The 25162-nt window shown below is 45.8% G+C and overlaps 4 protein-coding genes and 1 long non-coding RNA gene across 10 annotated transcripts; 4 read left to right on the forward strand and 1 right to left on the reverse strand.

Annotated features, from left to right (window-relative positions):
• Positions 1 to 220: 220 nt before the first annotated feature.
• On the forward strand, positions 221 to 5572 carry si:dkey-154p10.3 (oocyte zinc finger protein XlCOF6). 3 transcript variants are annotated; one of them, XM_037084310.1, is made up of 8 exons: positions 221 to 378; positions 961 to 1427; positions 1885 to 2524; positions 2600 to 2660; positions 4618 to 4725; positions 4837 to 4970; positions 5066 to 5189; positions 5280 to 5572. In XM_037084310.1, the coding sequence occupies exons 2-8, from the start codon at positions 975 to 977 to the stop codon at positions 5431 to 5433; spliced, it is 1674 nt and encodes a 557-aa protein (XP_036940205.1). In that variant the 5' UTR covers positions 221 to 378; positions 961 to 974; the 3' UTR covers positions 5434 to 5572. The 3 variants fall into 3 exon arrangements, with proteins under 3 accessions (XP_036940205.1, XP_036940203.1, XP_036940204.1); XM_037084308.1 differs by having other exon boundaries at positions 226 to 378; positions 4615 to 4725; XM_037084309.1 differs by lacking the exon at positions 221 to 378 and adding an exon at positions 388 to 658 and having other exon boundaries at positions 4615 to 4725.
• Positions 5573 to 7814: 2242 nt separating this feature from the next.
• Positions 7815 to 9549, forward strand: opn4.1 (opsin 4.1). Its single transcript, XM_037084306.1, has one exon. The coding sequence runs from the start codon at positions 7830 to 7832 to the stop codon at positions 9126 to 9128; it is 1299 nt and encodes a 432-aa protein (XP_036940201.1). The 5' UTR covers positions 7815 to 7829; the 3' UTR covers positions 9129 to 9549.
• Positions 9550 to 9812: 263 nt separating this feature from the next.
• On the forward strand, positions 9813 to 19172 carry LOC119011331 (protein disulfide-isomerase TMX3-like). Of its 2 annotated transcripts, XM_037084360.1 has the most exons (16): positions 9813 to 9875; positions 10917 to 10971; positions 11113 to 11155; positions 11556 to 11679; positions 12442 to 12487; positions 14241 to 14321; positions 14462 to 14561; positions 14629 to 14706; positions 15050 to 15116; positions 15663 to 15761; positions 16410 to 16467; positions 16545 to 16598; positions 16714 to 16770; positions 18546 to 18675; positions 18756 to 18824; positions 18899 to 19172. In XM_037084360.1, exons 1-16 carry the CDS (start codon positions 9848 to 9850, stop codon positions 19088 to 19090), a joined length of 1281 nt encoding a protein of 426 aa, XP_036940255.1. In that variant the 5' UTR covers positions 9813 to 9847; the 3' UTR covers positions 19091 to 19172. The 2 variants fall into 2 exon arrangements, with proteins under 2 accessions (XP_036940255.1, XP_036940256.1); XM_037084361.1 differs by lacking the exon at positions 14629 to 14706 and having other exon boundaries at positions 9816 to 9875.
• LOC119011332 lies at positions 16781 to 20895 on the reverse strand. The gene is made up of 4 exons (XR_005072167.1): positions 20746 to 20895; positions 18842 to 19066; positions 18512 to 18657; positions 16781 to 18226 (listed from the first exon to the last, which is right to left on the reverse strand). It is a non-coding gene; the product is annotated as an uncharacterized LOC119011332 (long non-coding RNA).
• Positions 19794 to 25009, forward strand: cdyl (chromodomain protein, Y-like). 3 transcript variants are annotated; one of them, XM_037084357.1, is made up of 7 exons: positions 19794 to 20018; positions 20807 to 21521; positions 21679 to 21932; positions 22012 to 22184; positions 22267 to 22477; positions 23605 to 23748; positions 23852 to 25009. In XM_037084357.1, exons 1-7 carry the CDS (start codon positions 19995 to 19997, stop codon positions 24008 to 24010), a joined length of 1680 nt encoding a protein of 559 aa, XP_036940252.1. In that variant the 5' UTR covers positions 19794 to 19994; the 3' UTR covers positions 24011 to 25009. The 3 variants fall into 3 exon arrangements, with proteins under 3 accessions (XP_036940252.1, XP_036940254.1, XP_036940253.1); XM_037084359.1 differs by lacking the exon at positions 23852 to 25009 and having other exon boundaries at positions 22267 to 22510; positions 23605 to 23742; XM_037084358.1 differs by lacking the exons at positions 23605 to 23748; positions 23852 to 25009 and adding an exon at positions 22752 to 23175.
• The last annotated feature ends 153 nt before the right edge of the window (positions 25010 to 25162 follow it).

Raw genomic sequence — 25162 nt, forward strand, 5'->3', positions numbered from 1 at the left:
AATGAGGTACTTGACTGAGTAATCACACACACACACACACACACACACACACACACACACACACACACACACACACACACACACACACACTGAGCTTCTTCTTCTTCTTCTCCTCCAGGTGGCGGCAGGGCGAGAAAGGAGGAAGAGCAGCGATGATGAAGAAGAAGGGAGAGCTGGTAGAGGGGTCCGCCACACAAAGAGCTGTCCAGAGGTTTGGTAATGAGTTGAAGGAGCGGTGATGCGAGACAGACAGACAGACAGACAGACAGGTCTGACATGATGATACCCGCTCTGTACAGCAGGCGGCGCTACACACCTGAAGGCTGAAGAAGAAGAAGAAGAAGAAGAAGAAGAAGAAGACAGCAGACGTGTGGTCAGGTCAGTTTCCGCTTAACTCTTTGATATTGAACCTGTTTGAATGATTTTAATTAATGAACATGTTAAGACATGTCGGCGTCATCAGAGACATGACGCAGAAGCAGCTCCGTTAGCTTTCTCTGTTAGCATTGTTAGCTTTCTCTGCCGGCGCTGTTAGCTCACTGCTAGCATGTTAGCCCGTTATTTATGTTCTGTTTACGGATTTATTTATCACTAATACGTCTATTCTTGCAAACGGGTGTCGGCTTCTTCCAAACAGACACAAACATCTGAGGTTACTGTAAGTAAGTTAACTTAACAAAACCATGGAAGCCTGCTCTGCTGGAAAAACCAGCACAGACCAGCACCAAAATACAACATAAGCTGGTCATGAAAGACCAGCTTATGTTGTATTCTGGTTTTTCCAGCAGCGTGATTTCTCCTCATCAGCACAGAGATGGAGGGCAAACGAGATTTATGTTCTAATGTTTTAATAATTTACAGAACAAGTTTGGAAACAAAAACATTTTGCGGAGTGTGTGTAATGTTTTTGTGGCAATCTGATTACAGTTTGATGTTGTGGGCGTGGTCTCCTGTTTGCAGTGCTCTGTGATGTCATGGTGATGTCATCGGTAAGCCAGCGGTACCGTGACATCAGTCCTGTGACACTGCAGGTGGTGGGCGGGGCTGTGAGCTCCAGTCTGTACTGTGGAGAGGTTGAGGGGCTGTCGGGGGGGCTCGTGGAGGCCTTCCTGGTGGAGTTTTATCGCTGTAAACTCTGTCAATTCACCTGTGGCCTGAAGTCCTCCATCAGCAGCCACCTGCTGTACAGGCACCGCCCCCCCACCCTTGCATACCTGGATGGGGCCAACCGAGCAGTCAGGCCTGAGGACCGAGAGGAGTCAGGGCTCCAGAGGGGGGCGTCAGCCTACCAGCTGGACCTGAACACGGAGTCAAAGCAGAGCGACGAGGATGAAGACTTCCTGCTCTACAACATGCTGGACAACATGAGCCCGCCCACATGTCACATCAGCAGTGAGGGGGGGCTGCAGGTTGCGCACACCTGTGAGGTGACACACCTGACACGCACATACTCACTCACACACACACACACACAAACAGATTCTTATTTTAAATCAGAAGCAATCTCCGTTCCAACACCTGAAACGCATCACATGACTATTGTTGAAATAATCATTCAAGTCTTGTTGAGAAGTTTGCTGTGGTGATGTCTTTATTCAGAGAATACCAGTAAAACCGACAGACACAGGGCGGATGTGAGTGCATGAGTGGACCCTCTGAATATATCCTTAGAGATCAGATCTCAGACTTGGAGGTCAGTCAGGATGGATGATGTCCTCCATCCTGCTGCCAATGCACACATCAGCGCTGATAAATCAGGAGGAGTGAGACCTCTTGTGGTCTGAATGTGAACAGAGAGCTGCTGCTCTGCACTGATGTTCACTTGTTGAATACCTGTAGATGAAGTTATTCATGGTCATCCTGGAGGTGTTTCTGTGTGGGCAGGTGAGCACTCTGTTTGAGGAGGAGGAGTCCTCCATCTTCCCTCTGAAGGAGGCATCAGTGGATCTGTCCTGTCCCATCAACACCCCCACCACCCAGGAGGAGATGGCACAGTCTGCTCACCTCATGTCTCTGGGACTGTGTCGCATCTCAGCCCACAAACCTCCTCCTTCTCTTCCTGCTCCTGCTCCTCCTCATCATTCCAACACCTCCCCACGCATCCTCCCTCCTCCTGATGACTCCCCCGTCCTGTCTCAGTCCAGCAGCCTGCCGCAGAGCAATACATCCCGGCAGCTGATGACTTCCCCCTCTAGGCTGCTGTGCCTCCTGTGTCCCCTGACGCTCCCGACCAGGCGGCTGCTGGATGTTCACGTCCGGTCCCACCGGGGGTCTGGTGGGTTCAGCTGTGTCTGCTGCAGCTGGACAGCCGACAGCTGGGAGGAGCTGGAGCCTCACTGGAGGAGCCACAGCAGGAAGAGGAGAAGGAGGAGTAGGAGAGAGGAGCAGGAACAGGAGGAGGAGGAGAAGAAGAAGAAGAAGAAGAAGAAGAAGAAGAAGGCAGCCTCGAGGTTGTTCGGCTGTCGTAGCGTTCAACAACAAACTCACAGCGCCTGTGATCAGCGTTGCCACGGCACCCTCTCAGGTCAGATTACCTCCAGCTGACTTTTATAACAATGAAGAAAGAACATAATAATCTCAGTGATGATGATTCCTGCAGACAGGTGGAGGCACCGGCTGATTGGACGAGCAGGAAGGAAGGACGCAGCCTGCACAGACAGGTAGATGACTGAATGTCCTAACAAGACGTTTACTTCAGAAACTTTCTACGTGTGTAGAGTGGGGTTACGGAGTAACACGTTACTGTAATCGCATTACTTTTTCAGTGACGAGTAGTGTCAGGCATTACTGTTCTGAATGTAGAAATTACAGTAAAACATTACAGTTCGCCAACCTTGGTGCTTACGTTACATCGCTAGGATAATCAATTTAAACAACCCTACCTGGGGGGGGGGGCGGTACAGTAATGGAACAGTAGACGTTCTTATACAGAGCACCAAGTGTAGTGGGAGACTACCTTCCTTATCTGTCCAATTATTCAGACCCTGTGACTCCGCTCAAAAGTCCAAATCAGAGACAAGACAGCTCAGAGACTAAGTCCAAATCAGAGGCGAGGCAGCAAGTCTTCAGTCCAAAAAGGTGTTTATTCCAAGAGAAAAATCTCCCCCGATCACCCTCTTTTATACTTGGGATCAAGGTCACCAACGCCCTCCTGGACCACCCCCCTTTGTCATGATCACGCGAAAGTGTCATCTTACTATTCTCATTTTTGTCTGTCTTCCTTAAGGCCTACAAAGTGTCTCACCCAGGCCCCTATCTGTGGCCTTGGGTGAGCTGTGGCTACACCTGCTGCTTCCCCACTCCAGCCTTCTTATTATAAAGGGAGCATCAAACCTTGGTCTTACATCAGGCTCAAATTCCCTGTTAACACAGAACTGCAAGGTGTATTCTCAAATCAATTTATATGCATGATCATGACCCTGTTTATATTTGCCACTACACAAGCTGCCAATGTGCCCGTTCTTTTGGCGGCTCAGTCCACGGTTTTAGACAGAGGGCGGCAAATTGGGGGTCTGTTTTGCTGTCTTGGAGGGTACACTTATTTTCGCCTCGCCTGCCATCTAAAAACGAGATGTGTGAGAGGGGCGGAGCTGTGCTGTGCAACCCACAGCCAGGGAGTTTTAAAACCAAGAAACAGCTGATCACAGCAGTCCGTCCAGCATTTCATCTGGACATTAACAAGAGCAACTGGACAGCCGCAGAGATCCAGGAGATGCAGCATCTGCTTGGTCTCTGTAGCTGCTTGGTTGTGTTAGCTTGTTGTTGTGTCGGCAAGCTAAGGACGGTCGCTACTTTCAAATTAAAAGCCCCCAGCTAACAACCCAGTTCTAAACTCCAGTGGGGTGCAATGTAAAGCTCTTATTTTGAAGACAAATTCATTGTCACTGTTCACAGCCCAACTTCGAGCTTCACGTCATGTCACATGTTTACGCCTACCTCAGCCGCGGCTTTTGGAAAAGGAGGAATATTGCACCTCTGTTTTAGAAAGACAGGCCAGCACATTGCCGCCCTTACCTTGGAGCAAATGTGCCACCTTTTCTATCTAAAAAGGGAACCGATTGGTTGGGGTTTGGCACGAGGTATCTTTCACCATCACCGATTGGTTAGTCACCATCCACAAGGGGAGATGGGATAACAATGGCAGCGTCAACAACATGAGCAGAACATGCTGCTGCATGCCACTTGCCTGAAGACCCCCCGCTGCGTAAAGCCACTTTTGACGGTTGGAGATACAAACATTACTTTGAATTTGTTGAACGTAAGAAAATAACTTGACTGTAAGGTGCAAGGCACTTTGCCCGTGTTGGAAACTTCTCTCCACCGCTGCTAACACTACCTCAGAGTTAACGAAGCACCTACAGAGACAGCACGCACACACAAAGCTTGTTGCTAAGGAACCGTGGAGCGACATGAATGAGACGCCAAGCAAGCATGAGCGAGAATGTAATGAGTAATGTAACTAATTACTTTCTTCAGGGAGTAATCGTGTAATGTAAGGCATTACTATTTTTGAGAGTAATGTGTAATATATTATTTTTTTGAGTAACGAGCCCCAACACTGCGTGTGCACCTGTGTGCCTGTGTTTGTGTGCCTGTGTGTTTGTGTGTGTGCAGCAGGTGTGAAGTTAGTTCACTGAAGAGCGTCACAGAGATGCAGAAAAAAACAAGACAACAGAAAACAGAAGAAGAAGAGAAGGAGGGCTTCTGCTGCTCTCTGTGTCACAGGTAACTTCACTGCCCACAATCCTTCACTGCAGAGGTGACAGAGGGCTTCAGGACAAACTGAACATGACAGGACGGTGATTGGCTCCTGTACTGTAATGTTTGTCTTTACAGGAAGTTCTCCACCAAACTGACACTGAAGCGCCACCTGGGTGTCCACGGAGGAGAGAAACCGTTCACCTGTCCACACTGTTCCTACAGCAGCAGACTGAAGGCCTCACTGCTGCAACACCTGAGGACACACACAGGTAACGCACACACCTGAGAACACACACCGCTGAGAAACCACACAGGTCATGAACTCTCTCCACTGCAGCTGACTGTATGTTGTGTGTGTGTCCAGGTGAGAAGCCGTACAGGTGTGATCAGTGTTCGTATGCTTCTATAGACCGCAGCTCTCTGCTCAGACACGGCAGAACTCACAGTCAGGAGAAACCATACAGGTGTCAACACTGTGACTACTGCAGGTAACACACACAGACACCTGTCTCTGCTCTGATTGGCTCATGGTTTGTCGGTCTCTTTGGTTTAACTTCCTGTATTTCTTTCTGTCTAAGTATCCAGAAGAAGAGTTTGGACCTTCACGCTCGCCGTCATCACACTGGTGAGGCCTTTCCATGCCAACAGTGCAAGTATTCGAGTCCAGATCGTCAGCTTCTGCTGAGACACATCCGCAGACACCACGCCTCCTCCCAGCATGCCACGCTGTGACCTCACAGTTGATCAGACACCCTATTTGGACTGTTAGTTGGCGGGTCCACTTTGTCCCGTTTGATGATGTCACAGACTGTTTGTTATTGATATCTGGTGGTTGGATTTTTGTTATTAAAGTAAAAAAAAAAAAAAGAAACTAAATGAGTTTTGTGTTTTTTAGTCAAGTCAGAATGTTTCACAACCCTAAAAGTCGCTGAATAAGCCTTTCAAAACCCAGAATAGATGCTGAGACCTGATCATAAAGAACCCTGAATTAACCCTTAAAAAACCCTTTAAAACCCAGAATCTGGGGACACACAGAGTCCTCGGGGACACAGAGTTCTTGGGGACACAGAGACCTGGGACACAGAGTCTGGTCTTTATTTGTGTGCCTTGTTTAATAGTTATGAAATGCCCCTTCATGTCTATGGGCCAATGAGTTAACAGTTTAGTTTGAGCACCTGTCTGTCCTCCTGCAGTATTTGTTTCTCTGTCCACCTGTCTGTCTTCCTGTCTCTCTCTCCACCAGAGTTGGTCCTGCCGTCAGTCTGCAGCTCTGTCATAGGTTTGTCTCTCATCTTCTTTGTGGTTCTTGGGAATGATGGGCAGAGTGGTGAAGAGGCGGGGCTTCAGATGCAGGTCGACCCCGCCCCCTCAGGAGACAGACATCCTGGACTGACTGACCGCAGAGGATCGGGTGAGACAGGCTAATGGGAGCTTTTAATCCCATCACCTGACTTCCGATTGATCAACCGATTGAATGATCGCTGGAAAACTCTTCAGGCTGATGGACTCCTGAATAGTTGTTGGAAAAAGAAGCTTTCTGTGAGAACGAGGTCGCTAAGAAATCGATATCCTCCGCTCCACATCTCAGGGGCTGACCAGAGCCTGGGGACAGCGAATGTAGTCCACTTGTATACGCTCTGGGTCTGATTTACATGTTGTGTGTTTTTGTGTCATCTTATTACAAAGATGAGAAAATCTACTGTTGCTGCTCAGCCTGTTTGTAGATTTAGATGTTGATGCAATAATCACAACTGATCTCTACTCACCGAATCTTTAAATATCCAGTAATTTCCTTGAAGTTGTCTGGAAACAGCCACTTGGTTCTGGTTCTCAAACAGAACAATAATGATGTTGGGACTGAAAACTGTCCAACAGAATATTAATTTATTAATGGAAACTATTTTATTATCAATGAATCTTACTCTTGCTGGAGAACAAATTAAGAAGTCTCGAGGTTCAACAAGTTAGAATTTCAGAACACGATTTTGATCACTTTTTTCTAGGGCACAAACTGTGACATGTTGGATTTAAAAGCTCATTAACGTCAGCATGTAACTCATTGTCTACAATAAACTGCAACAATCAGGTCACATCTGCTCCAAATGGTAATTTATTCTACACAGAGTGCACAGAAATGATTGATCAGTGTGAAGTTGACTCGTCGATAGTCCTCTGTCACCCATTGATCATGCTCATTTAAAGAGCTGCAGCAGCACAGGCATCGCAAAACATGCCTGCCAGAACTCAAACACCCCGCAGAAACCAGCCAACATCCAGACATCAGTCAGCTGACATCCAGGCCAACATCTAGCCTCAGTCAGCCGACATCCAGGCCAACATCCAGCCATCCGTCAGCCAACATCCAGGCCAACATCCAGCCATCAGTCAGCTGACATCCAGATCAACATCCAGCAATCAGTGAGCCGACATCCAGCCATCATTGAGCCAACATCCAGCCATCAGTGATCCAACATCCAACCATCAGCCAGCCAACATCCAGCCGTCTGTCAGCCAATATCCAGGCCAACATCCAGCTGACAGCCAGCCGACATCCAGCCATCAGCCAGCCAACATCCAGCCATCAGTCAGCCAACATCCAGGACAACATCCCGCCATCAGTCAGCTGACATCCAGCCGTTAATCAGCCAACATCCAGCCATCGGGCAGCCGTCAGCCAGTCGACAACCAGCATCAGCAAGCCGGCATCCAGTCAACAGACAGCCGACATCCAGCCGTCAGCCAGCCGACATCCAGTCAACAGACAGCCGACATCCAGCCGTCAGCCAGCCAACATCCAGCCATCAGTCAGCCGACATCCAGGCCAACATCCAGCTGTCAGTCAGCCGACATCCAGCCATTAGCCAGCTGACAACCAGCCATCAGCCAGCCAACATCCAGCCATCAATCAGCCGATATCCAGCCATCAGTCAGCCAACAGCCAGCCAACATCTAGCAATCAGTCAGCCGACATCCAGCAATCAGTCAGCCGGGTCTTTCCCAAAATCCATTGACTAACAATGAATCAGCAGCAGCAGGGCAGGAAGTCATCTCTCTGCTCTCTGGGGGAGAACTGTTCCTCCTTCCAAACTGACTACCATCATCACAGCAGGACTTACAAGCTTCACCCCATGCCTGGCCACACCCCCACACACTTAACTCATCTGCAGCCCCATCTTTTCCCCACTGTCGACGTCCCTGACCATGCTCACTACATCATCGGCTCAGTCATCCTGTTGGTGGGGATGATAGGCATGCTGGGAAACGCTCTGGTCATCTATGTCTTCTGTCGCAGTCGAACGCTGCAGTCCCCCAGCAACCTTCTAGTGGTGAACCTGGCGGTGGCAGACTTCCTCATGTCTCTGACACAGTCTCCAGTCTTCTTCGTGGCAAGCCTGCACCGCCGCTGGGTGTTTGGGGAGCTCGCCTGTGAGCTGTATGCATTCTGTGGTGCTCTGTTTGGCATCACCTCCATGATGACACTAACGGCCATTGCAGTGGATCGCTGTCTCGCCATTACACGGCCACTGGCCCTGCTGGGCGGGGTGAGTCGTGGCCGGGTCTTGGCAGTTTTGACTGGGTTGTGGTTGTACTCTCTCGGCTGGAGTCTGCCACCATTCTTTGGGTGGAGTGCCTACGTCCCCGAAGGCCTGCAGACGTCCTGTAGCTGGGACTACATGAGCTTCACTGCCACGGTGCGTGCCTACACCATCTTGCTATTTGCCTTTGTCTTCTTCATCCCACTCGGTTTGATCGCCGGCTGCTACTTTGCCATTTTCCGGGCAGTACGGCGGGCAGGGTGGGAGATGGAGCAACTTAACAGTGGTGAAACCAACAAGGCGTACGAGCGTCTGCGTGGCGAGTGGCGTTTGGCTAAAGTGGCTCTGGGAGTGATCCTGCTGTTCATCATCTCCTGGTCACCATACTCTGCAGTTGCATTGACTGCCACAGCTGGCTACGCCCACCTTCTGACACCCTACATGAACTCAGTTCCCGCTGTCATTGCCAAGGCCTCTGCCATTCACAACCCCATCATCTACGCCATCACACACCCAAAGTACCGTGCTGCCATCGGCAGGTACATCCCCCTGCTGCGCCCTTTGCTGCGGCTGCAGGACAAGGACCTCCGTTCGTCTCTCAGCTCCAGTGGCGCTTTGTCTCGTCGAGCCACGCTCACCAGTCAGAGCTCGCCAGGAAACCGGCTCAGTGCAGGTGTCCGGACTGATGGCGGCTGGAGGAAGAGCCGGCTTTCATCAGTGTCAGACAGCGAGTCATGCTGGACGGAAAGCGAAGCTGATGGATCTGGTGTCAGCCAACAGGTGTCCTCTGATGTCACCGCTGACATCATCAGCAACACTGCACCAACAGTTGACTCTGACTCACCTGATGGAGGCACTGCAGCTGAGGGTAAACCTCTGCTTCCTCTCTGACACCTGCTGTACATGTGGCCCCACCCCCTTCACATGCCGTGATGACACAATTTAAAAAAGGACAAAACTGAAGAAGAAGAAATGGTTTATGACTGAAGGTATTGATTGGAAGTAGAGAAACATACTGGGGGCAGAGCTGGACTTTTTTGGCCATAGCTGAGCTGATGCAATTTTTTTTCTTTGATTGATCAATACATGTATTTATTGGTGCTCAGACCTCGTTGTTTCTGTCACTGCTGCTCAAACATTTGTTAATCTCCTGTTGTACCTCCTCCTCTCATTCTGTCCTTCCCCTCCATGCTCTGCACATCCTTTTTCTGCTTCCTCTTTGCCTTTCCTTTCTTTCCTTCCCTGCCTTTTTGTTTCCCTCCTTCTGCCACCCTTTTCATACATCATTTTTTTTGTCTCCTTCTCTACCTCCTCCTTCCCTTCCCTTCCCTTCCACATTCCTATTTCCCTTCCCTCAGTGCCTAGTTCCCTTCATCACAGCTTCTTCTCTGAACATGAAAACATTAAGATAATTTCCTGTTTGTGTGAAACATGATTATTTATTCATCAGTGACTCAATACTGTCTGTATTGTTATTGTCAATAAAGCTTCAGTAGATTGAAAGGAGCCTGTTAATCTGACAGATTAGGGTAGGTTCATTCTGTTAGCAGTTAGCAGATTAGCTGAGTTGATAATCCGTCTGTGCTGCAGCTTCTCCTCCATCAGTCGACATGTCTCTCAGGAGGAACTCGCTCTCAGGTACGTCCTCCACCAAACTCCATTCATTTATTCACTCATTCTCCACCCTGCATACACACAGCACAAAACACACATACACACACACACACTGAAGAGTTTAACAAACCGACTTCATTAGAGACATATTTCTAGAAATGTGTCAGAAACATCTGAAGTAAAACCTCCACAGGTTATTGATAAAACTTCTGCTGATCAGAAAATTCTTGGGAATCTTTCCATCTGAAACACTGTGCGTATGTGTGTGTTTGTGCTGAGTGTGTGTCCTGCTGGATTAAGATGTCCATGTGTCTGAACAGTTTTAACCTGGCAGTAAAGGGAGCAGTTTCCTGACCTTAGATCAATCAACCAATCATAGCTCTGTTTTATTACTAAGTTAAAGTGAAAATGATCAGAGTGAGACCTCTGTCAGCTAATCACAGATGGCAGCCTGGTGAGTCGTCTCTGACCATCATTTTTGTTTGGGTCACATGGTGAATACCCTGCTGTACTGTTGTCATAGCAACTGCAGTTTGTCAGAGTCTCAGTGGCTTGCTCACATGATTCTCATCAGCAAGGCTGATGAGAATCAGACACAGTCGATAGCTCCAGGACCTGATTTTCATATGAGGATCAATATTGTGTCTGAACACTCACTGATCACATAACTGATCAAACATGGATCAATACTGGGTTGCTGCAGTTCTGTTTGTCACCAAGCAGTTGTGTTGCAAACACACAGGGACTCACATGCGTGCTCACATGAACAAACCAGAGAAGATCAGATGACATCAGCAGGCAGGAAGTGACATCATAGCAGGTGTCATGTATGGAAACCCCAAGCCTTCATGTAGAGCTCCAGGCTCTGAGCCAGTTATCCTAGTGGTCAAAATGTGAAACATCATCATCCCATGATGCACTGCGGCACAAAAACACTCATTCCCATGAGATAACATCGTGACGGCAGCGCCTGTAAAACGCTGGATCCATTTTTCTGAGCATGTCCAGCAGCTGCTGGTCCACGATGGACTCTTCAGCTGTTAATGGCTTGTGTGTTTGTTCCAGGGCTCCTGCTCCTCCTAGTGTGTGTGTCTGCCTTTGTGGAGGAGCTTGATGATTCGTGAGTACAAATGGCTGTTTTTGATTGATTGATTGTTTTTTGGTTTTTTTTGGCATTTTACTGTAAAGTGATCAGTTTTCCAACCATTTTAAAGATTCTGTTTTCAGTGAAACCAATAATCACTCTGATTGTGTTAAACAGGTTCCTGGAAACGAGAGGAGCTGATGACATCTGGCTCATAAAGGTTTGTTTATTTATAATATATTTTTCTAAACAGGATGTTTATTGATCCAATGATCATGTATCAGAATTACTGATCAGTTTGACTGAAGTCTTATGTAACAGCAGCAGTTTGAAACATCCTGACTGACCATGAACACCTCTTATCACGTCAAGTGGACATGTGAACACTGCTTGATTAGATATCTTCTCTGCTTTTTGTTTGTCTGCTGTTTGTTTGTTTGTGTGTGTTTATTTGTGTTTGTTTGTCTGCTATTTGTGTGTTTGTCTGTTGTTTGTTTGTTTGTGTGTTTATTTGTGTGTTTGTTTGTCTGCTATGTGTGTGTTTGTCTGCTGTTTGTTTGTTTGTGTGTGTTTATTTGTGTGTTTGTCTGCTGTTTGTTTGCTTCTCTCTGAGTGTGCAGTTTTACGCCCCCTGGTGTTCCTTCTGTAAGCAGCTGGATCCGGTTTGGCATCAGATTGGATCAGAGCTCAGAAGTGTCGGCTCACCTGTCAACGTTGGCAAATCAGACGCTACCGTCAGCATTGGTCAGTTACAATATCAAAATAAAACTACCAGAATTAAACTATCAAAATAAAATTGATAACATAGTATTAAGTATTAATATCTATGAAACTGTCAAAATAAAACCAAATTGGCTGTCCTTTTTGTGGCTAGGTCCACAGATTTAGACAGAGGGTGGTATATTGGGGGTCTGTTTTGGTCCACCAATTTGCTGCCTCGGATGGTACACTCTGCATGAGGTGGGAGGAGGTGTCGATGACCTGCCCTGTTGTGAGACCCACAGCTGGGGAATTTTAAAACCAGGAAACAGCTGATCACAGCAGTCAGTCCATCACTTCATCTTCAGATGTCAAGATGAGCAACTGGACAGCCGCTGAGATCCAGGAGATGGTAGCATCTCCTCGGTCACTGTAGCTGTTTTGTTGTGTCCGCTTGTTGTTGTAGCGGCAAGCTACTAATAGTCGCTACTTTCAAATTAAAGGCCCCTGCTAAGAACCCAGTTCTAAACTCTAATGGGGTGCAATGTAAAGCTCTTATTTTGAAGACAAATTCATTGTCACTGTTCACACCCAACTTTGCACGTCACGTCACATGTTTACAGCTACCCCAGTGGCGGCTTTTTGGAAAAGAAGTAATATTACACCTCCATTTTAGAAAGACAGGGCGGCACATTGCTGCAAATGTGCTGCCTTGTGTATCTAAAAGGGACTCATGACACTTAATAAACATGAATATGATGGAATATATGTTACACACTCATGCTGATGCTGTGTTTCTTACTGCAGGTTTGGCCAAAGAGTTCCAGGTCAGAGGTTATCCTGCCATCCTCATGTGAGTCCTCACTCTGATAAACCCTCAGGGATTTTTCTATGCAGACTCATTGTGAAATCTTGATCTTAACCCTACTTCAGCTTGTACATCACTGTGTCTGATTTATCTCTTCATTCCATTCTGTAACTGTTTCTCATTTTTATAACTTCATCATTACTTCATTGTAACTTCATCGTAATCATGGCAAATCATTACACATTCGATTATTAATACAACTAGTGCATTGTCCATATGAAGCATGTATTCCTATAGAAAAGTGGGAGGTTAAGTAGTTTTGGCCAAATAAGGTTGTGTTTGAAGGTGTCAGGACGTTTTTGACTACTTTTGATTAACCCATTATATTTCACCTTAAAAACTATTAACATTGCCTTGTTTGGTGTCATTATTTTCAGCACAACCTCACATGTGTGACTGTACAGATATTTTTTTATTTTGACATACTGTATTAACACTATGAACCTAAAATCACAAAATAACATAAAATCAGAGGAGGAAAGTTACATTTTTTACTGCGAAAACCACAAATATGTTTAATGAACCAATTGCATTAGTTATAATGCAAATATTAATTGTTGTTTGCTTTGTGCATACGGGTTGAAATGTACAAAGTTATACGTAACTATTTACATTTAAATGCAGGCGATGCTTCAGGCTCAGGGCTCCTCAGCTATTTCCTGCCAGCTCCACATTCAGCAGTCTCCTCCTTGTTTTGACTCACAACACAAAAAAAACACTACACTACACACTAAACACACTACACTAAACACTATATAACACATTAACCATACACTCCAAACACGCTATATGTCACAAATCTCTCAACTCTCAAAACTCGCCATCTCTGTAGCTGTCTGTACCACTGCTGGCGTCCCTCACACAACTTCCAGTTCCTCAACAACCAAACTTGCTGCTTGCGGATACTTTCGTGACAAAAGCCCATTTTTACCGTTTCTTCCTGCACCAGACACAAAGCAAACGTGACGGCAATGTTCACGAAAAAGCGTCATTAAGTCCAATTTTGGATGTGCCAGTGCTTCCGTCGACTCAGGAGCTGGGCCGTGTTAGCGGCTAGCAGCTAGCTACACACGAACATCCACAGATTCTGATTCCACTTTGTTGTCCTCGCATATCCGGATCTCCTCAGACCCGAACAGACTCGGTCCAGTTTCATTAATCCATGGCAGTCAGTTTAGATGCACAGAACAGGACCGAACCGCCAGCAAAATCCCGGTCCAACTTGCGCAGCTGCAGGTATAAATCCGCTTGTTTCTTTAGGTATGTTGTAGAAGTGAGCTCTGCAGTGATTGGCTCTGGTGTGCACGTGGCTATGGTGGCTACGGTTAACAATGCTAGTGGAATTGGTAAAGCATTTATGAAATAATTTATTAACTTATCACTGTAGTCCAAGTGAATGCGACATCGCACACCCTTGAACCATGCAGCAGCCATGTTGAAACTCTCAGATCAGTCTGATCCTGATCTGCAGAGATATTTGAGGAACACACAAACAGACAGACAGACTGATTCCTTGCTTTTATAGAGAGATACGCTAATAACAGAGCTCTTACATATTACTGAATGACTTGTTAGAACTGGTTTTAATGTCCTTTTACTTGCTGATGGTACCAGGCCAGTGTGTAGAGCTTTCAACTCTTCTGATAAAGTACATCAACCAATCAGATATGTCTGTGACCTGTCTGTCACTGTGTGTTTGAGTGAAAACAGGTTTTTGTATCTGTACGTCTATTTTCAGGCTGAAGAAAGATGTGAAATACAATTATTCAGGACCAAGAACCAGAGAGGGGATCCTGGAATTTGCTAATCGAGTTGGAGGGTGAGATAAGTTCACACTCCTGTGTGGTTTGTTCTGCTGATGGTTTCGGCTGAGTCAGATTGTGTTTGTTATTTATGGTTCAGTCATGACATGTGAACATGTAATGTGACATCAACGTGTGTCCTCATCGTGTCATTCAGGCCGTTGGTTCGATCTCTGAGCAGTCTGCAGCTCTTCCAACACGCAATGGATCGCCATGATGTCATGTTTGTTTATGTAGGAGCCACATCACCACTGAAGGTATACACACATACACACACACATACACACACACACAGCTGGCCTCTGACCTTTGATGTGTTTATAGGGAAACTACACGTCAGCAGCAGAAGAGCTGATTATTCACACCTACTTCTTCTCTGCATCCAGAGACGTCCTGCCCAAGGTTTAAACATAGTAACTCTGATTAGATCACAGTAGATGACAGTAGATTACAATATCTCACAGTAGATCACAGTAAATTTCAATACATCACAGTGGATTACAATAACCCACAGTAGATCACAGTAGATTCCAATACATCACAGTAGAATACAGTAGATTCCAATACATCACAGTAGAATACAGTAGATTCCAATACATCATAATAGATTACAATACATCTCAGTAGATCAAAATAGATTACAATATATCACAGTAGATTATAGTACATCATAGTAGATCAAAGTAAATTACCTGAGTGTACCTGTGCAGACCTGTTCTGTACTCAGAGTTTGTTGTGTGCGCAGATGGTCTCTCTGCCCTCTCTGCCAGCTGTGGTGGTTTTTAAAGATGGATCCTACTTCACCTTCAATGGTAAGACAGGTAGAACTGTTGTTACCATGACAACAGACTGCCTGAAAACACTAAAGTTATCGAAATGTTCTTACTTTAGGTGTTAACTGGTTCAAATGTCTTAAATGCTGAAATGCTGAACGCAGACGAAATGTTAGTTTAACACGAGCAGGTGAGAAGTCAGCCGAGCAGGTGAGAAGTCAGCTGAAGGGGAATCGAGTGATTTAGAAAGCGAGCTACAGAAATGTGAAAGAAGTGAAAGCAGTTGCAGTTTCCAGTCAAAGACTGAATGATAAGAAGCAACCTGAACACCAGCTGATCTGTGAACAGCTGAGATCTGAGTTCAGACTGAAGCGGCAGAGAGAGAAGTGAAGTGTGTGCTGTCAGTACTTAAACCATGTGAACAGCAGTGGTCGGTTATTTGAAGTTAGTGGAAGCTGAAGGACTCTAGTTACCTGATTCATTACTAGATCACTAAACAGCAAAATGATGTTTAACCAATTAAAGGAATCCGTTTGTGTGAATTACACTGTGAGCGTTCAGCTGATCTGGCTCTTTGTGTTTCAGAGGAACGTGACGGCGATCTGAAGTCGTGGATCAACAGAGAACGTTTCCTGAACTACATGAAGATTGACAGCTACACTCTGTATGCTATGGGAGAAACAGGTAACATGAACTCACCTGTGCACCCTCTGATATGACAGCCACAGGTAGACAGGGCAGGGAGACCAGCAAGTGTAAGAAACTCATTTTTCTCCTGAACTAGACTTTTATTATGAAAACCTCTTGTCCGTGTGGATTTTCCATTTTGTTTCTTCTGTCTAGAAACACAGAGTGTCCTTGAAAGCATCGCCAGCCTCCATGTTACAGAAACAGGTTCCCTCTGAGGCTCAACGTGTGAGAATATGTCACAGTCAGCGCCACCATGTGGACAGTTACACTGCTCTTATTCTGTTAATGTTCAGGAGGTTACTCTGACAGCCTGGAGGGGGTGCTGCAGTCCAAACACAGCTTTAGCTTTAGGTGACTTGGTAGAAAACAGGTTGTGATTATGAGAAATAGTTTCTAACCATCAGTCAGTCAACTGGTTCCCAACCTGGTGGTCCCGGTCCCATCAGGGGTCACCAGAGCTTCACAGTGTGGCTCATCATTTTGAAGAAAAGTGATCTTTGGTTATTTCTTAAGTTTTTATTATTAGAGCTTCACTCTGTGCTTGTCAGCCTAGGCCTGCATGACAAGAGTCACACTTAGAGGAACTGCAGGTGAGGAGGCTGCTGATTGGTTCATGTTAAGTAACTCCACCTCCTCCTGCAGGTAAACTGGTGCTGTTGGCCCTGGTGGAGGCAAACAGTCTGTGTAAGGAAAGTCTGAGGTAAGAAGTCATCAATCAGTCAACAGTTCAATAAACACTGTGACACATCTGTGATGCATTTCCTGTTTCCTGTTCAGGTACAAAAGTCTTGTGGAGAAAGTTTCTGCTGAGAACAGAGAGACCTACAGCAGGTGAGTCCATAGGTCCACCAGCTTTATTCTGAAAGGACAACAACATCCTGAAACTGTGTGTCTCATTGACTGTTTGTGCCTGTCTGTCTCTCTCTCTGCCTGTCTGTCTGAACAGGCACTTCCACTTTGGTTTCATGGAGGGAGGGGACTACATCAATGGACTGGTGATGGGGTGAGTTTATTACCTGTAGAAACAGTGGGTGGAGCCACCATGACATCACCCACAGGTGTCTGAGGACTCAGACTGAAGTGTGAAGGATGGTACAGGCTGCCTCCATCTTGGTAGCAGCGGACTCTACCTAACAAAACTCTCTACAAAGACACCACGTGGTGAAGAACACTAATGAATTATCTGAGGGGACGCAGCAGACGGCTCACAGCGACCTGTCACTCAGAGAGGCCACACCCTCTGATTAGGTTAGGGTTAACCCATATAAAAGTTGTAATGAAGGGATATGTGAGCTACAGAAACCAGCTGTGAACATGTTTGTTTCTACTGGAAACACATTTAATATGGACTGACTGACTGGTGGAGCCTCTGGTGGCCGTTACAGGAACTGCAGGTTTGCAGTCCTTATTGTCTCTGTCGTTAATGGTTCTTCTGGCCCAGGAGTGCCCACACTTTGTTAGCTTAAAAGCTACTTTCAAAATGATCGGCCTAATAAAAAATACTAAACATCTGCTTATTTATACATATACTGAGTATTCTTTATATAACACAATGCATAACTGATATTGAGAGTAATGTACATTACTCTCAATATCAGTTATGCATTGTGTTAATGCACATAGGTGACAAACAGCCATCAGTACTGCACACAGTTTGCACACTGGGAGCTGCTGGTTTTATAGACACAATTTTTGAATGACTGAAAAATGAACTCTCCCTGCGTGCGTTGTTTCATGGGCTCCTCTTCTTGAGTAATATCATCCGAATAACACCATATCATGACACCATCCAAATAAAAACACACAGCTGGGCTGTATCTCTGGTGTCTGTAGACTCGTCTAACTGCAGCGAGAAACACTTGCAGTCTGCGATGTCTCTCTGAAGCTGCAGTGTCAAATCCTCCGCCATTACTTCACAGCACTGTGTCACTGTAATTCTTGATAGCTGTAGAGCTTTGATTAACAATAATATTTCTGGTTTGTTTTTAAAATCCTGAAACAAGGAGTCAGCTGCCTCAATGAAAGCCTCTTTTATCATCTCTCCATCTTGGAAGGACTTCGTATGCTTAATAATAGAGTGACTCACCTGTAACGATGCTTCGTATCGGCCTTTGCTTGTGAATTCAGCTGTGTGAAAAACGACTGTTGTGATTTTAGTTCCCTCACCTTTCTTCTTCTCAGCTTGATTTTCAGAGGAAAGTCAGTGTCGTACGTTTTATGAACAGTTTGAAAGTGCCTCTCAACATCCCCCTTCCTCGGAACAGTGATGGTAGTTTGACAAATCAGACAAACGCACTTTGAAAAAGACAGTGAAATAAAAGTCCTCCTCCCATTCTGCATGGAAGTGGGGTGCTCTGGGTTTTTGAGATCTCAGACTGGCCGTCCTGTATGTCAATCAGGTGGCAGAGATTCGTCTTGGCCTTTCGGAGATTCATTCATCCATTTTCCTGCCACTTAATCTAAAAAAAAAACAAAACAAAACAAAAAAAAAATGGAATGTCACACGATCTGCACTACATTTGTGATCTACTGGTCGATCGCAATGGACATATTGGGCACCCCTGCTAGAGAACTTGACATGTCTTTTTGTGAGCATCTCTGGTTTTTAATGTCTCTCATCTATGACACATCTTCATGGATACCTGGGACCTACGTATGTCTCCCGTCCCACATGTCCAGGAAGAGACGTTTATGATGAGAGACATTAAAGGTTCGTCTGACCAACAGATGATGTGTGGACTGACCTGTGAACATTTCTGATTGGTCTGTTACTTTCAGCGAGGTGACCCTGCCCTCCTTGATTGTGGTTAATCTGTCCAATGATGGCTACTTCCTGCCCCCGGGCGCTGTGGAGACGGAGCGCCACCTGCTGGACTTCCTGGATGGGGTTCTGGAAAGCAGCATTGAGGTGAGTGTGAACTCCAGAGTTCCCTTGACGACAACAGAGGACACTCAATGCTCTGTTTGACTCTCTGTTTCCTGTCTTAGTGTCAGGGAGGAAACAGCATCCATCAGCGCATTAGACGTGTCATCTACGACATTAAAGTCACGCTGACAGTAAGTCTCTTCATCACCTGTCCTGTTTCCTGTCTGACGGACCTCTGACCTCTCTCCATTCTCCGTCTGTCCAGCCGCTGTTCAGCCAAGCTCCGCTGTTTGGCTGCTTCCTGGTCAGCTTCCCACTCGCCATCGCCATCTTCTTCTGCTACCTCTGCTGTAAGGCCCGATCTAACATGAGTGAGGACGATGACGGCGAGGGCGACACACTGTCAGCTCCATCACCGCAGCGTCGGAAGAAACTGAGTGACAAAAAGACAGATTAATGAAGAGGAGCAGGAGGAAGATCTCCACCGTTCTGTGTGTCTGACCTTTGTTAAGTCAAATAAAAGTACTAAACACACTTTACATCTTGTGTCGTTGAAATAAACCTTTAACTCCTCAGCTCTGTTTCAATGACAACTGCAACAGGAACCATGACCGAAGTAAAAAGTGTTTCCTGATGTTCATCTCTGAGCAGACAAAGGTCCAAATCTGAACACAACAGCTGAGCATTGAACCCATCAGATGATAATGCAGTTAAACTAGAGCACAGAGTCATAAATCAAACCCATCCAGCAGATTAACAAAGTCCACAGTGACGTTTGTTTTAGCGTTGTACCACCAGACTTCAGAGCAGCTGAGTCCAGATCAGACAGGTGACAACAACTGAGAATAAATCAGACTCAGAAAAGACCCTTCTTCTCTCTGATGGTCTTGTCTGCTGCTAAAGGTCATACAGATGTCAGTGTTAGATGAAGACTGTTTCAGATGCAAGATTCAAATTTAAGTTGTTTATTTTTTTATTTGTATTTTTTTTAACATCTTTTCAACATGGCTCAATTAAATTATGCATATATATTTTGTTATAAATATAACTGTTTAATATATCACAAAAATACGAACTCTATAGTTAATGAGTTAATTATGAGACGAAAACATAAAACAAGTTTAATCAAGAAACAGTCTGAGCGGCGGCGCTGGGTGCTTTTATTTTGGAGGTGAGTCAGTGTGACCGGATGTTAAGGTAAAGCTGGTTTGCTAACAGCTAGCAGCTAACAGCTAGTTAAGTGTGATAAACTAGCAGACCGTTCCGGTAAAAAGCCGAATCACTGACGGAACATCTTCCTCTCATGTTGCTGCTCGACTGAAGAAGTTTCTGGAAGCTGCTCGTGCACGCGCACAGTCTCCATGGCTACAGAGGAGTTCTACGAGGTGACGCACACTAATGCTAACATGCTAACGGCAGCTAAGGGCAGAGTTGAGAGTTGAGTTGATAAAGTTTATGAGCTGATGACAAAGTGAAACAAAGTGTTAGGTTAGCAGCTCGTTGATAGTTAAAGTGAGTCAAAGTCTGTCCGAGACAAAACTTAAGGCTGAGTTAGCTTCTGTTAGCTTCTGCAACTAGCCAGCAGAGTTTGCTGAGTGTTAGCGCAGAGCTAGCTCAGTGAGATCAGATGAGTGTGCAGAATGAAAACAGATTAAATGTCACTGGTTCATTTGCGACTCGTTTCTCAAACTTCGATCGTGTTTGAATCGATCACAGAGCTCCTGTAAACTGATTATTAATATCATGGGGCCAGTAGATCAATATCATCATGAGAGTATACTTCACATCCTTGTTGTGTAAAGGTTACTTTGACTTTCTTAAACTTGTTCCCTAAATAAGTTAAGCTAATACGAAAAAAACGATCACTGAGGATATTTGACTCTATATTCAACGAGTAATTGATGATAACTGCACAGAGGGGAAAACGCATGCATTGGCATATTGATTTGCTCTAATCAACGATAATTACATTTATAGAGATCTCATAAAAGTCTAAAATATACAAACGGAAGAGATGAACATATGTATGTATATTGTTATATATATTTTTATATTGTTGTAGTGTTTAATAATAGCTGATCACTGAGTTCTGATATTCAAGTGAAGACTCACCTGTGGTCACGTGATCATGGTGCCGACAACGATGATGATGTTGCTGGCTGTTGTCCTGCAGGTGGAGCGGATTGTGGACAGGAGGAGGAACAGGAAGGGGAAGTTGGAGTACCTGGTCAGGTGGAGAGGTTATGGTTCTGAGGGGGACACATGGGAGCCAGAGAGTCACCTGTCCACCTGTATGATCTACGTCCATGACTTCAACCGTCAGTACGCAGAGAGGCAGAGAGACAACATGTTGCTGCGCTCCACCCGCAGCTCACCCAGCCACCACTGTAGCCCCACCCACAGACCACCTTGCAGGCTGCCGCCCTCTACGGCTGCTCATGTTGACATCAGCAGTGAGATCAGCTGCGGTCTAACTGCAGACTGTGATCGGGTGAAACCCGCTCTTGTCCCAGCTCACTTGGTCCGCCTGGCCTCAATCAGCTCACAGCAGCCTGCTGGTCTGACCCCGGCGTCTGCGGTTGGCTCCGCCCGCCGCAGCGTGGACCTGTCCAAGACCGGCATCAAGATCCTGGTTCCTAAGAGTCCGATGAACAGCCGCCTGGACTCAGATGAGTCTCCCGGTGAGGCGGCTCAGGGCCTGGAGGCTGGAGCTCAGGAGGCTCACCTGGTCCCACCTGAGGTCGCCCTGTTGGAGAAACCTGCAGGAGTCCAGCTGGGGCCTGGAGAGGAGAGGGCCCGCATGGGGACTAGACCCCGAAACCAGAACCCCCTGCCCCTGCCACGAGCACCCGTTACACCTGCTGCCATGCGCTCCCTCTGTGGCACAGGTGAGCTCATTTAATCATGTCTGAATCCATGGTCTGCAGCTGATCTCTACCTGATCTCCATGGTGATCAGGAGTAGAGTCACCTGGCTGAGTTATCTACCTGAATGGGACATTTTAAATCATGTAAACTAACACGATTGGCGTTCTGACTACTCCAGGTAACTCGCCACTGATGGAGGCTGTCCCTGCCAACGGGATGTCAGGTGTGCAGAGTGCCGTTGCCGGATCGACTAGTGTGACTGGGAAACGTCGTCTGGAGGAACGTTGTGCCTTCGATAAACGTCTGAGGTTCAGTGTTCGACAGACGGAGAGTGCTTATCGTTATCGTGACATCGTGGTGAAGAAACAGGACGGTTTCACACACATCCTGCTGTCCACCAAGAGCTCTGAGAACAACACGCTGAACCCTGAGGTGAGGCCACAACAACAAAACTACTGTTGTCATGATAACTGATGTCTGCAACCACTTAGCTCCTCTTTCCCTTGGCCAGGTGATGAAGGAGATCCAAAGCGCTATGGCGACGGCAGCTTCAGACGACAGTAAAATGGTGTTACTCGGTGCCGTTGGCAGCGTCTTCTGCTGCGGCCTCGACTTCCTGTACTTCATCAGACGCCTGACGGACGACAGGAAGAAGGAGAGCATCAAGATGGCAGAGACCATCAGGTAACGGCCACTGAAGAAACGAGGTTGCCATAGCAGCAATGTGTGACGTCATCATTTCTGACATCTGTCTTATCGCCCTCAGGACCTTCGTCAACACCTTCATCCAGTTCAAGAAGCCCATTGTGGCAGCAGTGAATGGGCCGGCGCTCGGCCTTGGTGCCTCCATCCTGCCGCTTTGCGATGTGGTGTGGGCCAATGAAAAGGCTTGGTTCCAGACACCATACACATCCTATGGCCAGACACCAGACGCCTGCTCGTCCTTCACCTTTCCGCGCATCATGGGCCTCGCCTCGGTCAGTCAACCGCCTCATTAACACAACATGACGGTAATTAATATGACTCGACGATAATTAACAAGACATGGTGTTAATTAACATAACTAGACGGTAATTAACACGACATGACAGTAATTAACACGACTTGACAATAATTAACAGGAGAGGTATTAAAAATAGGGATGCACCAACACTGACACTGGCATCAGGTATTGGGCTGATACTGCGCTCATATACTCGCAAAAATGTGCTGACACCACTTTACTGCTTTCACATGCTGCATGAAATGAAGACAGCGATCAGAGCGTGTCTAGAGTGTGGACCTAGGCACTGTCCTACGCGGACCTGGACGAGTGAGCGATGCGGGGAGAGAAGACAGAGAGACAGAACCCAGCATGGCATCTCTCAGATGATGAATGTTCCTCATTCGAAGGATTTGTGGTTAATACAAAAAGCCATTTTCTGACGGAGGTCATCCAGAAGAGCAGCAGCTGAAACTGACTTCAGGGGAAACAGAAATAGAAGTGTTATTTTTAAAATTAAGTTCTTTAATTGAAGACAATTTTTAAAAAGCTATTTTATTTTCACTATTTTATTTTGACCGCTGCCCCTCTTTTCCTTAAGAAGGGAAGAAAATAATTCATATCTACAGTATTATATATCTGTTAATTAAATGTTTTGTGACAATAAATACTGTCAAAATGTTGTTTATTTAATTTGACAGTCAGTTCTTGATCACATGCATTGCACTTCAGTTCACTGATTCTAATGTGGACACTGCGACAGTTTGATAGAGATATTAAGTTGACTACTGTCTGGTTAAGTTTCATTGACATTTTGTCAAATATGAAGATGGTGCCAGTGTGGAGGCTATTTGTTGACACAGGAAATGATGATTATTAATATTTATTTGTATTTAATTTATTATCATTTGTTGTAACAAACAGCGAAGAAAATCTGAAACCTGACGGTTCTTTTAGTGGCAGAAATGTCGGTATTGGAAAGTACACAAATGAAAACACTCGTACTCTGTTTGAAATGGTAATGGTGCAACCCTAATTAACATGACAGTCATTAACACAGTAATTAGTATGAAAGTAATTGACATAACATACTAATAAGTTGAAACATTGGTTCTGTTTCAGGCTAACGAGCTGCTGCTGAGCGGCAGGAAGTTGACGGCTCAGGAGGCGTGTTCTAAAGGTTTGGTTTCTCAGGTTCTCTGGCCAGGAACCTTTACGCAGGAAGTGATGCTGCGAATTAAGGAGTTGGTGACTGTTGACTCACTGGTCAGTCACAAAATGATGTGTATATATTATATCTTCATCACACTATGATCTGTTTATATGTTTTAAATGTCACTCAGCTTTGGTTCCACCTGCTGTCCTGCAGGTTCTACGGGAGTCTAAGGCCCTGATGAGGAACACCAGCCGCAATGCTCTGGAGCAAGCTAATGAGCGGGAGTGTGAAGCCCTGAAGAGAGTCTGGGGCTCATCTCAGGGAACTGACTCCATCCTGCAGTACCTGCAGAGGAGAACCGAGCTCTGCTAGAACCAGGACCGTGACCAGAAGCTGACCAGGAACAGGACTGGTCTCGTGACTCAGCAGATCTGAGCTTCAACAGTGACGCAGCAGATTCTGAGATGGACAGGAAACACTGAATGCTCCCCCTTTTGTTGTCACATTTAAGTTATAATTGCAGCAGGACGATGATTTAAAAACAGACATTTCTGTAAATCCTTTTGTTCTCAAATCTTTCACTTTGGTTTTGTCTCTCCTGTGGAGTTCCACAGGGTTCTGCTGTTGGTCCACTGTCATTCAGCTTCACATTCTTCCTTCGGGTGGTAACATCTGGAAGCTGATGATCAGATTTATGAATGACTTGGTTTATGTTTTTGACTATTGTTCCTGCCAGACCAAACCGAGGGCATCGATAACTGTGGCCGTCTGAGAAGAGCCTGAACAGTCATATTCAGGATTTAAACTGCTCACACGTATAACTGTATTTATGTGGTAACAGATGGCTAAAGACACAAGATTTCCCACGAGAGTTCTGCAGAATCACCTGAGCTGGGTTTTCCCTTTTCCTTTCCCTTTTAAATGGACGTAATCCCAGACCTTTTCCCAGAATTCCCTCTGGTGAATTTCCACATGCAGGAATAAACAGTAACTGGAGGCTAGAAACCAACACTGACCTTTTATGTTTCCATCATGACATCACAGTTGAGTCCACCTGCAGTCTGCAGCTCCTCAGTTTGTACTCACTTAGATTTTAATGACTGTGACGTTTCCCTTAGCGCCACCCTCAGGAGTCCATGTTCAGCACAAATCAGTCATCAGATGTACAGAATTTGAGTTCAGTTTAAGTTTGTATGATCATGCAACAGTTTGACAGTGATGAATTATGGATAAATGTTGACACCTGAGGCCTGAGAGGCTACAGTGTGTTGGCATGGCCTGTTAGTCATGTGAGGATCTGAGCAGGTTCAGCTCTGTTAACAAAAAAAGTTTTTCTACATGTATAAATAAACAGACTCATACATTCCAGAATAGAATGCGTCTTGTTTGTCATTTTACAAAAAATACAAACCTGAAACATCCACATATCTGCTCTGATGTCACTTGGAGCCCATCAGCAGCCAGCTACAGTCTTCTTGTCTAATTTACAAACATCAACACATCCTGCATCTTAACTCCTCTTGT

Source organism: Acanthopagrus latus, chromosome 21, assembly GCF_904848185.1.
Source record: "Acanthopagrus latus isolate v.2019 chromosome 21, fAcaLat1.1, whole genome shotgun sequence".
NCBI classification, from domain to species: domain Eukaryota; kingdom Metazoa; phylum Chordata; class Actinopteri; order Spariformes; family Sparidae; genus Acanthopagrus; species Acanthopagrus latus.